At 49.8% G+C, this 15,399-nt stretch overlaps 2 protein-coding genes across 9 annotated transcripts; one reads left to right on the forward strand and one right to left on the reverse strand.

Moving 5' to 3' along the window:
• Nucleotides 1–1,342: 1,342 nt before the first annotated feature.
• Nucleotides 1,343–10,224, forward strand: RMND5B (required for meiotic nuclear division 5 homolog B). 7 transcript variants are annotated; one of them, XM_084884747.1, is made up of 11 exons: nucleotides 1,343–1,461; nucleotides 2,895–3,045; nucleotides 4,271–4,416; nucleotides 4,545–4,685; nucleotides 5,720–5,820; nucleotides 6,004–6,170; nucleotides 7,045–7,210; nucleotides 8,276–8,378; nucleotides 8,467–8,621; nucleotides 8,708–9,302; nucleotides 9,823–10,224. In XM_084884747.1, the coding sequence occupies exons 1-10, from the start codon at nucleotides 1,420–1,422 to the stop codon at nucleotides 8,769–8,771; spliced, it is 1,236 nt and encodes a 411-aa protein (XP_084740873.1). In that variant the 5' UTR covers nucleotides 1,343–1,419; the 3' UTR covers nucleotides 8,772–9,302; nucleotides 9,823–10,224. The 7 variants fall into 7 exon arrangements, with proteins under 7 accessions (XP_084740873.1, XP_084740877.1, XP_084740875.1 ...); XM_084884751.1 differs by lacking the exon at nucleotides 9,823–10,224 and adding an exon at nucleotides 3,560–3,602 and having other exon boundaries at nucleotides 1,419–1,461; nucleotides 8,708–9,163; XM_084884752.1 differs by lacking the exons at nucleotides 1,343–1,461; nucleotides 9,823–10,224 and adding exons at nucleotides 1,472–1,815; nucleotides 3,560–3,602 and having other exon boundaries at nucleotides 8,708–9,163.
• An 11-nt stretch (nucleotides 10,225–10,235) lies between these two features.
• NHP2 (NHP2 ribonucleoprotein) lies at nucleotides 10,236–15,164 on the reverse strand. 2 transcript variants are annotated; one of them, XM_084884753.1, is made up of 4 exons: nucleotides 14,912–15,164; nucleotides 14,765–14,834; nucleotides 11,708–11,813; nucleotides 10,236–10,597 (listed from the first exon to the last, which is right to left on the reverse strand). In XM_084884753.1, the coding sequence occupies exons 1-4, from the start codon at nucleotides 15,069–15,071 to the stop codon at nucleotides 10,472–10,474; spliced, it is 462 nt and encodes a 153-aa protein (XP_084740879.1). In that variant the 5' UTR covers nucleotides 15,072–15,164; the 3' UTR covers nucleotides 10,236–10,471. The 2 variants fall into 2 exon arrangements, with proteins under 2 accessions (XP_084740879.1, XP_084740880.1); XM_084884754.1 differs by lacking the exon at nucleotides 11,708–11,813 and having other exon boundaries at nucleotides 14,912–15,149.
• Between the last annotated feature and the right edge of the window lie 235 nt (nucleotides 15,165–15,399).

A 15,399-nucleotide genomic window follows, 5' to 3' on the forward strand; every position in this document is an offset into this window, starting at 1 on the left:
AGGGTATTAGGTACCTCAGAGTATTTCTGAGCTTAAGGTATTCCTAGTACATGGTGTTGGGGATACAGCAGTACTGAGTACCAAGTCCTGATTCAAATGAGGCTTTTATTCTTAAGAGGAGGGGTGTTAGGGGCCGAAAGACAGAATAAACAAACACGTAAGATAATTTTAAGTCAAATGCTATTTAAAAAAACAAAACAAAACTGGTTTGTGCAAGTGCTATACAGAAAACAAACAAGATTGTGCAAGGGTGGTTGGGGTGAAGGTTGGGAAGGAGGCCTGGAGGGTGGAAGGGGGAGGTTGCCCTGGAATGAAACTGACACGGAAAGGGAGCAGAAAGTCAGGACCAAGTCTCTTCTCTTGGGCGGTTTTTATTCCTTTATTTTAGGGAGAGGACAAAGAAACAAGGATGAAAAAGAGCCATTGATTGGCTGCTTCCTCCACGCCCCCTACTTGGGGATCGAGCCCGCAACCCAGGGGTGTGCCCTGACCAGCAATCCAACCGTGACCTCCAGGTTCATAGGTCGCCGCTCAACGACGGAGCCACCCCGGCTGGGCTGGGGCTCTTTTCTAGCTCAGGCTCTAAGGCTTGTGGAGGGGTGGGCGAGTCCTCTGCGCGGCCCCTTGCTCTGGGAGGAGTGTGAATTCAGTCCAGGCCTGGGTTTGGGGTCACCCTTCCTCTTCAGAACAGTTGTGCAACCCGGTCTCCCCACCCCACCCCACCCACTCCCCGTTCGCCCAGGCGGGACAACGGCTGGGGGGCGGCAGAGCAGAGACTGGGTACTCTCACCCCTGCAGTCTGGTCCTCTTATTGAATGCCCAATGGATAAGTACTGACTTATCCAGGTTAGGTACTGACTTAGGGACAGGAAAAAAAGTGACTTTTCTTTTAAACATCATTTGATGTGTCAAAAAGAGCATCCAGGAGCCCTCTCGGGAGAGCCTGTCGGACCCTTGCGGGGGCAGGGGCAGTCTCCTTTGGGGGAGGGCGGAGGGCGGGGCGGAGTGGAACAGTCATCGGTTTAGGGCTTCAGAGCGCGAAGCGGGACGCTGGGACCGACTTGTGGGGGGCGGGCGGGCCAGGAGCTTCTTCCCCGTAGGGAAGCCGCCCCGCCCGCCCCATGCACCCCCACACCTCCCGGGCCAGCGATCGGGTGGGTCCGACCCCTTCCCGGTCCAACTCCCAGACGCGGAGGGTCGCGGTCCAGCGGCAGCCTCGGGCACAGGCTCCGGCGTCCGCCGGGCGGAGGGGGCGCGGCTTCCCGCCTCCGCCCGCGTCTGTGGGCGACTCCACTCCGGGCGCCCGGGAAGGTGGGCCGGGCGCACAGGCGCAGAGCCGCGGCCCTGCGGACACCCCTCCGCGAAGCTGCGAGTGGGCGAGTCCGGATCCGCGGAGCAACCGCCGCGGCTTCCGGTCCGATGACAGCAGCGCCGGAAGCCGGGGCCGGGCTGCAGCTGCAGGTGAGAGCCAGGGTGTGGAGGTGCGGGCCGAGGGCAGGCGCGGGGGGGGGCCCGGCGGACGGCAGCTCGGTCGGGCTCCCAGGCCTCGGGCCTCCCCCGAAACCCCCCCCCGACTAAGTCTCCGTCCCGGTCCGCCCATGGACTTGTTTGCTTCGGAGTCGTGGGCCCCGGCTGAGAACTGAAGCCCCACAGACTCCCAGGACACGCAAGGAATCGCTTCTGTCGGGGGAATCGCTCGAACTCAGACATTTCGTCCTAGTGCGACCCGGCTGGGATGAGGGCGCCAGGCAGGGCGTTAGGTCAGGGTCTTCTGGAGCATGAGCAAGAGTTTGACAGTCATTTGCATCAAGGCAGGTGAAACTCCCAGATATGAAATAGTTCCTGCATCCCCCCCAAATTCCTCTGTGCCCCTCTGTATTCCAGGAAAAATAGTGGGCCTTTATGTCCCCTCAATTTTGGTTAATGACAAAAGAAAGATGGAAACTTCAACCAGCCCTAGCGGTTTGGCTCAGTGGGTAGAGCGTCGGCCTGCGGACTGAAGGGTCCCAGGTTCGTTTCCCAGTCAGTGCACATGTTGGGAGCGTGCTCTAGGCAGCTGACTAATGATTCTCTCTTATTGATGTTTCTATTTCTCCTCCCTCTCCTTTCCTCTCTGAAATCAATAAAAATGTGTGTGTGTGTGTGTGTGTGTGTGTGTATATATATATATATATATATATATATATATATATATATATATACTTCAACTAGAGATCTGTAAGGAAAAGAGTGATATGATAGAGTGAATGGTGTGGGGGTGGGGCAGAGGAGTACTGGGTCTAGGAGACCATCGCTGAAGGGATGAAGTTTGAGACTCAAGGAGCCAAACATGGAAAAGATTTGGGAGAAGACTGTTCAGGCAGAGGGAACAGCTAGTGCAAAGGTCCTGAGGAAGAAAGAAAGTGAATGTAGTCAAGGAAGAGAAAGAAGGCTGTGGCCCAGCTGGTGTGGCATTGACCTTTGAACCATAGGGGCTCACCTTTTCCATTCTGGTCAGGGCACATTCCCGGATTTCAGGCTTGATCCCCAATAAGGGGCGTGCAGGAGGCAGCTGATTGCTGTTTGTCTCTCATAGATCTCTCTCTCTCCTCTTTCTTTCTCTCTGTAAAAACATTAAAAAAGGGAGAGAGAGAGAGAGGATGAGCAAGGGTTGTAGAGTGAAAAGAGTTGGAAACAGAGTTTTCTCACCATGAGTCAAAAAACCTCTGCCCTCACACCTGCCTGCACACTCCACTAGGCACCCTGGCTAGGGCTGACGGAGCTGTGGACAGATATGTTACGCTGGGCAGTTTTGAGCATTGACATATGATATGGGTGTGGTAAGGGAATCCGGGAGCCCTCACCACTGTGTCCCCCACGTGGGACTTGACACTGGACCCTCCTCCTGCCCCCAGGCGGAGGCCACCATGGAGCCGTGTGAGAGCGTGGAGAGAGAGGTGGACAAGGTCCTACAGAAGTTCCTGACCTACGGGCAGCACTGTGAGCAGAGCCTGGAGGAGCTGCTGCGTTATGTAGGACAGCTGCGGGCTGAGCTGGCCAGTGCAGGTGGGTGTCCATCGCCCCTCAACCCCGGAGCCCCATTCCAGCCTTTCTGTGGGCCTAGGATACCCCAAAGCTACTTACTAACAGGGTGACTTTTCCTGCTCTGTCATTCCTCATATATTTATTACTTGGCATTCAACTATAAGGAAAAAACTTTCCCTTCTCCCATATATATATTTAGTATTAGTTCTCACTCAGAACTTCTTATTCAATGGGTTATACTACATTATTGTTATACATTTTGATGCTCAAATTGTGTTAGATTTGCCCAGAGGTATTCCCTAGTTCCTATGTCCTTTTCTTTAAAAAAATTGAGTTGATTCACATAAAAAAAAACAATAACACAACCCTTTAAAGCAGTGGTTCTCAACCTTTCTAATGCCGCGACCCTTTAATACAGTTCCTCATGTTGTGGTGACCCCCAACCATAACATTATTTTCGTTGCTACTTCATAACTGTAATTTTGCCACTGTTATGAATCGTAATGTAAATATCTGTGTTTTCCGATGGTCTTAGGCGACCCTGCTAGCTGTTCTCAACCTGTGCCAAATCACCCATAGTAAGTGCCAAATCATCTTCAGTTCTTAGCAACCTACAACTGGTGATATCTCCCCCATTTTATAGATGAGGAAATGAAGACAAATGAAGTCATGCAGTTTATTTTTTTATTTTTATTTATTTATTTTTTAATATATTTTATTGATTTTTGTACAGAGAGGAAGAGAGAGGGATAGAGAATTAGAAACATCAACGAGCGAGAATCATTTATCAGCTGCTTCTTGCACACCTCCTGCTGGGGATGTGCCTGCAACCAAGGTACATGCCCTTGACCGGAATCAAACCTGGGACCCTTCAGTCCGTAGGTTGACGCTCTATCCACTGAGCCAAACCGGTTTCGGTTAAAATATATTTTATTGGTTTCAGAGAGGAAGAAAAAGGGAGAGGCTGGAGAGAGCTAAGGATGAGAGAGAATTATTGATTGGCTGCCTCCTGCATGCCCCCTATTGGGGATTGAGCCTATAACCCAGGCATGTGCCCTTGACCAGAATAAAACCCAGGACCCTTTCATTACGCAGGCTAAGGCTCTTATCCACTGAGCCAAACCAGCTAGAGCAAGAAGCTGAGACACTCTGGAGTTCAGGGCTGCCTCCTGGGCCTCTGTGGGGAGAGGAAGCGGAGACAAGTTCTGTTCCTGTGTCCTAACTCACTGCTAGTGTTTCTCTGCAGCTCTCCAGGGAACCCCTCTCTCAGCCACCCTCTCCTTGGTGATGTCCCAGTGTTGCCGGAAGATCAAAGACACCGTGCAGAAACTGGCTTCGGACCACAAGGACATTCACAGCAGTGTCTCCCGAGTGGGCAAAGCCATTGACAGGGTGAGCATGTGGGCACCTGGAGCGGGGACAGGGATACCTGGAGTTGGTATGTCCCAGGGCTTATCAGGAAAGCAAGTGTGAGGAATGCGAGTGTCGAGTCACAGGGCCCTGTCTCTTGTCCTTGTCAGAACTTTGACTCTGAGGTGTGCGGTGTAGTCTCCGATGCAGTGTGGGACTCCCGGGAGAAGCAGCAGCAGATCCTGCAGATGGCCATCGTGGAGCACCTGTACCAGCAGGGCATGCTCAGCGTGGCTGAGGAGCTGTGCCAGGTAATGGCTGGGTGGGGAAGGTGCTGGGACCTGTCTATTCTGTTTTCTACTCAATCATTTAAAAAAAATATATATATATATATTTTATTGATTTTTTACAGAGAGGAAGAGAGGGGGATAGAGAGTTAGAAACATCAATGAGAGATAGAGAGTTAGAAACATCGATGAGGGAGAATCATCAACCAGCTGCCTCTTGCACACCCCCTACTGGGGATGTGCCCACAACCAAGGTACAATACATGCCCTTGACCGGAATCGAACCCGGAACCTTTCAGTTCGCAGGCTGATGCTCTATCAACTGAGCCAAACTGGTTTCGGCTCAATCATTTTTTATAATACATTCCTGTTATTATTGAAATAAATTTATATTAGAAAGGAAATCAGGTCTCCTGCCATAAAGAGAAGGGAGCTCGGTGAGCCCTGGCCAGGTAGCTTGGTTAGAGAGCGTTTTCCCAATATAACAAGATTGCAGGTTTGACCCCTGTCAGGGCACATATAACAATCAACCAATGAATGCATAAATAAGGGCAACAACAAATTGATGTCTCTCTCCCTCCGTCTCTCTAAAAATCAATCAATCAATTAAAAAAAATAGATACAGTGAAAAGCGAAGTCATTAATTTCTAAGTAGGGTTAGTTGCCAGGCAGGGTTCTGAGTCAAGGGGGACTAGTAAAATGATTAGTTTCTTAAAATGACAGAGTAGCACTGTTAGGTGTTAAAGCACACTGGCAGTAAAAGTAAAGTATCCTTTCTCTTAAAATAATTAAGAGGATTGAAAAGGAATAATTTCTCACCATGCTACTCAATACAGGGACTGGCGGGGGGGCTGTCTCCGTTACCTGGGTGAGGTTATAGTCTTCCCTGTGATACTCAGCTCCCCAAAACTGAATTGAAAATAAGAGGGGCCAAGTGGCTGGCAGGAGACCACAGCTCCTCATGCAAGGTCTCCTGCCTGTCTTAGACAGATGAGGTTTTATCAGAGCAGAATTTTGGAAACAGTGTCCTCCAATGATGGATCATGCTCTCCCCACAGGAATCTACACTGAACGTGGACTTGGATTTCAAGCAGCCTTTCCTGGAGTTGAATCGAATACTGGAAGCTCTGCACAAACATGACTTGGGACCGGCGTTGGAGTAAGTGGGCCTTGGGTGGGACAGCAGGGGGCAGGGCTTGTCTGTGGTCTTCACCTCTTGACATATCTCCAGCTCTGTCTTGTGGCCTCACATAGGCTTTTGGATCCCACCCCTCTGTCCCAGCTCCCTCGGGACTCCTTTCATCCCACCAGCTCCATACTCAACCGGCCCCTTTCTTTCCAGATGGGCCATCTCCCACAGGCAGCGTCTGCTTGAGCTTAACAGCTCGCTGGAGTTCAAGCTGCACCGACTGTACTTTATCCACCTCCTGGCTGGTGGCCCTGACAAGCAGCTGGAGGCCCTCAGCTATGCCAGGCACTTCCAGCCCTTTGCTCGGCTGCACCAGCGGGGTAAGTGCCCAGGGTAGTAGATGCTGCTGGGCTCTGGCAGATGTCAGCATTTAACCAGGGTCTGCTCTACCCTGAGAACTCTGACCCCTCCTTCATTGTCTCCAAGGTGAACTCCAAACCCAAGGCTCTTCCTCACTGTCTCTGTCACACCCTTCTAGCTTCATCTCAGAACCGCCTCCGGTCCCCGTCACCAGCTTTTGCGAGACCCACACACACATCATACTGGGTTTATGTGTGCCACATCACGCCTGCCCTCATGCTGCTGTGCCTCAGCACCTCCTCTGCAGGTCCCTGCCTGAGCCCTCTTCCTTCACATGTGGATTTCTCAACCTCAACCTTAGGCATTTATTTCACCTTCCAGATGTTCCCCATCAGTAACCACCATACAGCTAGTATTGTCTCTTTAGCTCCCTTCATATTTACTACTTCACTTTACTGAAAGGTAAACATGAAAACCAATCAGTGTTATTAAATTTTAGCTAGAAGCCTCTTGAAAGGTTTTTTTAGAAAGAGGTATTAGCTAGTGTTCTAAAATAGATGTCCGTGCCACCTCGAGATTTGAGGTTCGTTCCCTGATGCAGTTGAAGGATGAGAAGAGAACCAGGACTCCTCCTTCCTGATGCACAGGGTGATTGATGCCTGTCCTGGTCCCACATAAATAGTCCATGGGGTTTTAGGGAAAACCACTTTTACCTGAAGACATTTCAGTCCCTGCCTGGCCAGGCTGGGCACCTCAGAGCCTCGGTGTTCAGCTTGCTCCCCATCCTGCTTCCACAGCCACACTGTCCCTGGGGCTGGGCACCCAGCCCTGAGGAGCGGCTGCCTCCTGTGCCCTGGTCCTGCACGAGCTGAGCTGCGCCTGGTTGCCTTGCAGAGATCCAGGTGATGATGGGCAGCCTGGTATACCTGCGACTGGGCTTGGAGAAGTCGCCCTACTGCCACCTCCTGGACACCAGCCACTGGGCTGAGATCTGTGAGACCTTTACCCGAGATGCTTGTTCCCTGCTGGGGCTTTCTGTGGAGTCACCTCTCAGTGTCAGGTAAGCCAGCCCTGGGACAGGGCAGCATGATTGGTTGGATTTCTAGGGAAACAATTTGCCGAGGCTGGGTCATGTGCCAGGGACAGACCTAAACTGGTTCTCTAAGTCCATCTTCCAGATAGGAACTACTGTGTCCACAGTTGGAGAAACTGAGATTAGGAAGAGTAATGGTCCAAGGACACCATGAGGTTAGTAGCAGGGCCAAGGTTCCTATTTTGTAAGGCCTCTTGAATGAGGTCCCCATTTTGCCTGCACCTCACTGCTGGATATCACAAGACTCTTCACACTGGCCTTCTCTCAGCCTCATCTGTCAAATACCACTTCCTCTCTAGTAGGTCTTAGTAACAGTTACAGGTTTTGAGAGTTTTCACTCGAAGGCTCCTGTACAATAATGCTCTTCCCATAACTCCTCAGTGATCTAGGATTAGAGGTACTCACTTTACAGAGAAAACAGAGGCTCCAGATATGAATTAACTTAAAGGGCACATGGACCTGACCCAGAGCCACTCACTACACCATAGTGGATAGTGTCACGGTGCACTTACTTGACTGTGGAATCTCATGCTCCACTGTGTGGTAGACTCTGATTATAGGACAGTATTTCCCAGCAGGAGCACCACCTGCTGCTCAGACAGCACAACAGCCCTCTGTACCATAGTCATTCAGCACCCAAGGCTCCAGCCGGTTCGCTCCCATGCTCACCCAGATCATGGTGAGGTCTAAATCTGTCCCGTTTCCAAGTGCCCCAGTTGATAACCAGTTATAGGGGTGCATTATGACAGCAGAGTGATCAGTCCCCATCACACCAAGGACTTTTCAGTGGTATGCATGAGCAGATAACTGCCCCTGAATCTTTTGTCTCGTATGAAGTTTGAGGGTGCATTAGAATGACACATAATTACATATGTGGCACTTTGCAAGCAACCTGATTCTCAAGGACTGATTTAACCACGTGCCAAATTAGAACCCTGACCGAGTCCAGTGCTGATGGCAAGTGTGCAGATCCTTTGTCTGTCTGCTGGGGTCTTGGTCTGGCCACTCTAGCCCTTTCTCTTTGTTCTGCAGCTTTGCCTCTGGCTGTGTGGCACTGCCCGTGCTGATGAACATCAAAGCTGTGATTGAGCAGAGACAGTGCACAGGGGTCTGGAGTCACAAGGATGAGTTACCGGTGAGCCTGGCTGAGGGAGGGGTGGGAAGAAGGTACTGGGGATAGCCACGGCAGGAAGTGGGACTCATCCCTTGGCTGGCCTCCCCAGATTGAGATTGAACTGGGCATGAAGTGCTGGTACCACTCAGTGTTCGCCTGCCCCATCCTTCGCCAACAAACGTCAGATTCCAACCCTCCCATCAAGCTCATTTGTGGCCACGTTATCTCCCGAGATGCACTCAACAAGCTCATTAATGGAGGAAAGTAAGTTCCCTGTGCTCTGCTCCTGCTTGGCTTAGATCTCCTGCTAGTCAACCTCTCAGTCATTCTTGGTTCTCCCCCCTTTGCAGGTTGAAGTGTCCCTACTGTCCCATGGAGCAGAACCCAGCAGATGGGAAACGCATCATATTCTGACCCCTGTCTGGAAGGAACTTTATTTAAAGAGATTTTTCACCCACGAGACTTGCTGTCTCATTGGAGTGGATTGGGGTTCATTTCAGAATTGCCTGAGTGCCACAGCAGGGGCCAAAGAGGGAGATGAACCAACCTGCACTGGGCAGCTGGCTCCTTGACTGTACGGGCAGGGAGAGGCTGGCCTCTGTATTCCTGCTGTCTCCGTTTATGTTTGCCACTGACTTAGTAGCAATGGACAGAGGAGCACAGGACTTGGATGGGGGCAGCAACTGTCTTTCATCTCTGCCCTCAGCCAGGTCTTACTACATACCAACACCATACCCACTGCTCCCACTGTACAGCCTTACAACTGACTGTATCCATCATCCACCAGTAAATACTCTGGGACAGAACTGAATGCCATTTTTTTTTTATAACTTTGAACAAATATATTCACAGGCCTTCTCCTTCCTTTGCTGCAATATGTCCACTGCACACAGGTACTGTCGTGGCCTGGCTGCTGCTGCTGTTGGTGGGATCATGCCAGCCACAGTGCCCACTCAGGAAGAACCCAGTCTACGTACACCTCTGATTGGGCAAAAAAGATTGGAGATTTCAGTCCCTGGAGGGTGTTTTTACATACATAAAATCTCATTACCTCCGTGTTAGAAACCAGGGCAGGGGGATTTGGGAAGATTAAATGACTTGTATAACAGGGCTCCCAACTTGTCAAGGAGAGCTTGGAGTTTAAACCAGATGAAGCTCATGCTCTTTCCAATTTATTCCAGGGCATCGGAAGCCTGGTTGCTATGTACACCGAATCCTGGGCTGGGCCTTGAGAGCAGGAAGATACCTTAAGTCTAAAATATTTGAAGGGACTGGGTTACCAGGGCTATTATGCCAAGCAGGAAAGATGGCCTGGGGATTTATATTTAGCTTCATAATCCCATTTAAAATGTCCTGTGTGGGTGGGAAAATTGCTTCCATAAGCTTCCCAATGGCACTAAGACTCGTGCAGGAAGACGAGGGATGGGGGTGTCCCCTTACCTATGACTTCCGCCTACTGGGGAAGTGAAAGCTCGGGAGTGAGCAGCAAAGTTTGTTCTCAGCTTGAGTCCAGCACCAGCCCTGGCAGCCAGGCATAGCACTGAACACTCTTAAAGTCCTTGGGGTCCTCTGGTGAGAAAGGCTGCTTCACTCTTTCCTGCCCACCAACTCCTTGGCTCCACTAGCAGCTGCTGCTTTAAAAAACACCCACAGAACCCTGGCTGGTGTGGCTCAGTTGGTTGACCTTCGTCCCACGCACCGAAAGGTCCCTGCACAGGTTCAATTCCTGGTCAGGGCATACCCAGATTGTGGATTTGATTCCCAGTTGGGATGTGTACAGGAAGCTACTGATGAATGTTTCTCTTTCTCTCTCTCTCTCCCTCTCTCTAAAATAAATAAAAACATATTTAAAGAGAAGAAAAAAAAACCAGCCACAGATTCATCACCTTTTAGTCTTAGCATTTACTTCCTTCACACCTCATTCTTGAAACAGTGCCAAGAAACTCAACAGGAAACCATACTGATGGAGAAGATGCTGTTGGAGCTGCCTGGGAAAAATACGTGCCTCAGAAGACTAGGAGATGCTGTGAGTGTGAGCAGCAGAGGGCAGCCAGCTGGCTCCCTGCCAGCCCAACAGCTTCTGGTACAGGTGCCCAGGTTGCTGCCCAAGTCCTTCACACGGGAGGGGGCAGGGCTTGCACCTCCTCCAGGCATTCATCATAGGCCTCCTGGTACTCCGCATGGGGCTTGACCATTATCACGCAGGTGGGGCGCTTGGAGCCTGCAGCTGCACCCAGGTCCTGTTTGGAAAAAAGGCCACACAACCTGTATGCCAAGGAGTCACAAACTTATGACCCACTGGCCTAATAGCTATTCTGTCAGCAGCATATTTTAAAACAGTTAAAATTGCTTCCCATCATTTAAACTTGGCAAACTTTCAAGTAGTCTAGCAACACTGGGCCTACATTCCCACATGACAACTGTGAAAGGGCTCCAGCCCAGCAGGGGCTGTCCCCTTAGGCAGTTTCCTGCCATCCCCCACTCCCTGTGCCCCAGACCTGGCTCCTGCTATGTGAGGATAAGGAGCCAGGTCCCTAAAACACCCCTTCTATTCTTTTAAAATATATATATTTTATTGAGCCGGGACCGGTGTGGCTCAGTGGATAGAGCGTCGGCCTGCGGACTGAAGGGTCCCGGGTTCGATTCCGGTCAAGGGCATGTACCTGGGTTGCAGGCACATCCCCAGTGGGGGGTGTGCAGGAGGCGGCTGATGGATGTTTTTCTCTCATCAATGTTTCTGACTTTCTATCTCTCTCCCTTCCTCTCTGTAAAAAAAAATCAATTAAAAAAAAAATATATATATATTTAAAGATATATACATATATATATATTTTATTGACTTTTTACAGAGAGGAAAGGAGAGGGATAGAAACATTGATGAGAGAGGAACATCGATCAGTTGCCTCCCGCACCCCCTCCCCACACACACACTGGGGATGTGCCCGCAACCCTTGACCGGGATTGAACCTAGGAACCTTTAGTCCGCAGGCCGATGCCCTATCTACTGAGCCAAACTGGTTTCAGCTAAAACACCCCTTCTAAAGCACTGCACCCACCTAACAGGACTAACATGGGTGCAGCATGTTTGTTGACAGAGCATGTCCACTTACTGTATACTTTGTGATTCATTCTTATAGGCCACAGAGGGGATTCTCATTTTACAAGGAAATATAAGTGCTGAGAGATAACTTACCAGCAGTCCCCTACTTAGGAAACAGCTGAATTAAGAATCCACTCAGTCCCATCTTAACTCCAAAGTTCACTCTTTCCACCATGGACTGCTGCTGAGACCCCATCCCAGACCCTCTCCTCTAGTGCTGACCAAGATCAGAGCTGAGGGTGCGCCTTACCGTCTTAGAAGGGATATAGACATAGGGCAAATTCCGGTCCTCACACATAACTGGGAGATGGCAGTATACCTCAATGGGCAACGTGTCTCCTGCCAAAATCATGATCCTGAAATGACAGAAACAGTAATTTCTAGCTTATTTAGTATTCCCTCTTAAAAAAAAAAAAACAAACAAAAAAACACATATATTTTATTTATTTATTTATTTATTTATTTATTTATTTATTTTTTCAGAAAGGAAGGGAGAAGGATAGAGAGTTAGAAACACTGATGAGAGAGAAACATTAATCAGCTGCCTCCGGCACACCTCCTACTGGAGATGTGCCTGCAACCAAGATACATGTTCTGGACCAGAATCGAACCTGGGACCCTTTAGTCCCCAGGCTGATGCTCTATCCACTGAGCCAAAACAGCCAAGGCTGTTCATTCCCTCTTTTAATTGAAAGTCCACCTCTGGACTGGGACAGAGATAAGATGGCTCCTGCCCTGAAGGAGTTTTTAATGTAGGTCATCCAACCTCTGAAAGGGTGCAAATCTGTGTTTGGTGACTGTGATCCTCTGGGGAGGCGATCTCTATTTCTTGGCAACAAATGGCACCAAGTGTGGCAAGTGATATCATACTGGAACAGATAAAGGACAGGAGAGACCCCAAGGAGTAAGAGCACAACTCTCTTTGGAGTTAAAGGAGTCAGGAGGCCACACTTGAACAAGAAGCTGAATGATGACTGTCAGGAAGCCCATGGAGGAGCAGGGGGCAGAAAACATTTAAAGAGGAGAATCAAAATGGCACCAGATATACAGAGGCAGGGGGATGGCAGCCTGGGATGGCTTTGGAATCCAGAATGGCGACGGGCAGACAAGGCTAGAAAGATTGGCAAGGGCCAGACTCAAGGACCTTGCGTGCCAGACTAAGCATGGGCCTCGAATGACAAGGAACCAATAAAAGCTTGCCAGAGAGCCAAAACCGGTTTGGCTCAATGGATAGAGCATTGGCCTGGGGACTGAGAGGTCCCAGGTTTGATTCCGGTCAAGGGCATGTACCTTGGTTGCGGGCACATCCCCAGTAGGGGGTGTGCAAGAGGCAGCTGATTGGTGATTCTCTCTCATTGATGTTTCTAACTCTCTATCCCTCTCTCTTCCTCTCTGTGAAAATCAATAAAATATATTAAAAAAAAAAAAATGCTTGCCAGAGAATCCTCAGCTGGGGCTCCTAGCTGGCAAAGTGCCAGGCTCTGGTAAGGCCGTCAGGAGCCCAGAAAACACGGAAGAGTCTGTGAGACGCAAACAGCTGGAAAGAACTGTTGATTTAAAGTACTGGGTCCATATTCCTAGTTTTCTTTTTGCCCTTTGGACTCTCTTCCTCTGCAGGCTCCTTTTCTTTGAACAGCTTTTATTTATTTTTATTGATTTCAGAGAGTGAGGGAGAGGGAGAGGGAGAGAGAAAGAGAAAGATCAATGATGAGAATCATTGATCGGCTGCCTCCTACACATTCCCTACTGGGGATTGAACCTGCAATCCAGGCATGTACCCTGACCAGAATTGAACTGTGACCTCCTGGTTCATAGGTCAACACTCAACCACTAAGCCACACCAGCCAGGCTGAACAGCTTTTAAATGCTGATGCTCCACCCTAGCTGGTTTGGCTCAGTGGATAGAGCATCAGCCTGTGGACTGAAGGAACCTGGGTTCGATTTTGGTCAGGGGCACATGCTGAGGTTGTGGGCTTGATCCCTAGTAGAGGGTGTACAGGCAGCAACCAATCATTGATTCTCCCTCATCATTGATGTTTCTATCTCTCTCCCTCTCCCTTCCTCTCTGAAATAAATAAAAAATAAATGCTGGTGCTCCTCACAGCCTGGTCCTTGGCTGCCCTCAGTACCTTCTTGCTGACTCCATCCATGGTCATGGCATCAAGTTCCATCTACTAGTATGTCCTGACAACTCCCAAATTTATTTTCTCCAGCCTGCCCTCTCTCTTTCAAGTTTGTAGCCCATATGGCCATCTCTATGCTGGGGAGAGGGGTCACGAGTCTAAAAAATACCTCAAAAACTTGTCTAAAATCAAACTCATGATCTTCCCACACAAACCCAGCCGCTCCCCCACAGTTCACTATCTCACTGTGGACCCTTCAAATGGAACCCACACCCCCTCACTCCATGTCCAAAAGTCCTCGCAGATATAAGCACTATAATTCCCTCCATCTCCAACCTAATCAAAATCACCTTCACCTCTTCTAGCTACAGTACCCTATTTCAGTGTCCCCATCTACTCTTGAGCCTGATCCTATTCAAAATTGATGTTCCCTGGCTTTAATCCTCAATGCCCTTCCAAAAACTAAACTTACCATGGTGTACAAAGCTCCATGAGAAGGGAGCACTTCTACCCACCACTACCCTCTCCTGCCCTGGGACCTTTCTTCTCGCAAAGCCCCTCTCCTCCAAACCAATTCCTGTATCTTCAGATCTCAGCTACCCTCACCTAAGTCAAACTCCCCATTGAGCATCAAATCTCCCCAGCAATTTATCTCTTGAGAACCTACAAGGCACAAGACACTCCTGGGGATAAAGTGGGGTATGGCTTTACCCTATTCCCATAGAGCTTACATGGACTAAAAATGCAAATGAGTTGCAGATTGTGATGATAAATGCCAGGAAAGAAAGATGTAGGGTCTTTGATGAAGTCTTTCACTGCATCCTATACTTTTCCTTCATAGATATCACAACTTTTAATTTTGAATGTGACTATATGATTAAAGAAATTGTCTCCCCATAGTACAGTGCCTAAAAAGAGCAGACACTAAAATAGTCGCTGAATGAAAGAAGGTGGGGTCTACCCTAACACATTTAGTTTATTAGATTTGCGTCCCCTGGATCATTTTCCCGTGAAGTCCCTTAGCGATAAGGTAAGTGAAGTGAGTGAGTGAGTGTTGAAGGGAATTTACTGACTGCTTGATTGTCTTCTAATAGAATCAGAGTACTTTTACCCAACACCTACTAAATAGTAAGGATACCTTCATTACCGTTTAAAATGCAAAATCCAGCAGGAGGGGTTCTTACCCTTTCTCGCCTTTGTTGACAAACTTCTGAACCTCCTTCACTCCGCGCCAAATCTGCTTCTGTTTCACGGCTGCAATGACATAAGTCAGTTGCGGGGAGGGGAGCGGGCCCTCGTCCAGCAACCCGCACCCTCACCGCCCACCGCACCTTTCTTGATGCATTTGTAGAGTTTCCGAGTGAGGCGGCGAGAAGCCAGGGGCTGTGCGATGGGGTTCAGATTCACCAGCAGCTCCTGGTAAGTGCGCTCCCCGGAGCAAGCCTCCGCCTGAGCTTCCCGCCCCTCGGGATCTCCCTTTATTTTGGTCATCTCAGCTGCAGCGGTTTCCCCAGTAGAAGATTCCCCAGTAGAAGATTCCCCAGTAGAAGATCCACGCGGCCCGTGCCCAGGAATCACTTCCGGATCACAGGTCTGGTGAAATCCACAAAATATCACAGCCAATTAGGAAAAGAGGTCCCGGACTCTGACCAATCGTTGACGCTCAGCCCCTTGGGGGCGAAGTCTATGCCGAAGGGGCGGGGCCGTTCTTCTGGTCAGAGACCACGCGGAGCGGATTAGGGGCGTGGTTCGGGCGGAGCACCGCGAGCCTTGAGGGAACTGAGGCTTGGAACGGAAGCCCGGACGGAGGCGGGGCCCC

The sequence above is a fragment of the Pipistrellus hanaki genome (genome assembly GCF_964339955.1).
Source record: "Pipistrellus hanaki genome assembly, chromosome: 5".
Lineage (NCBI taxonomy): Eukaryota > Metazoa > Chordata > Mammalia > Chiroptera > Vespertilionidae > Pipistrellus > Pipistrellus hanaki.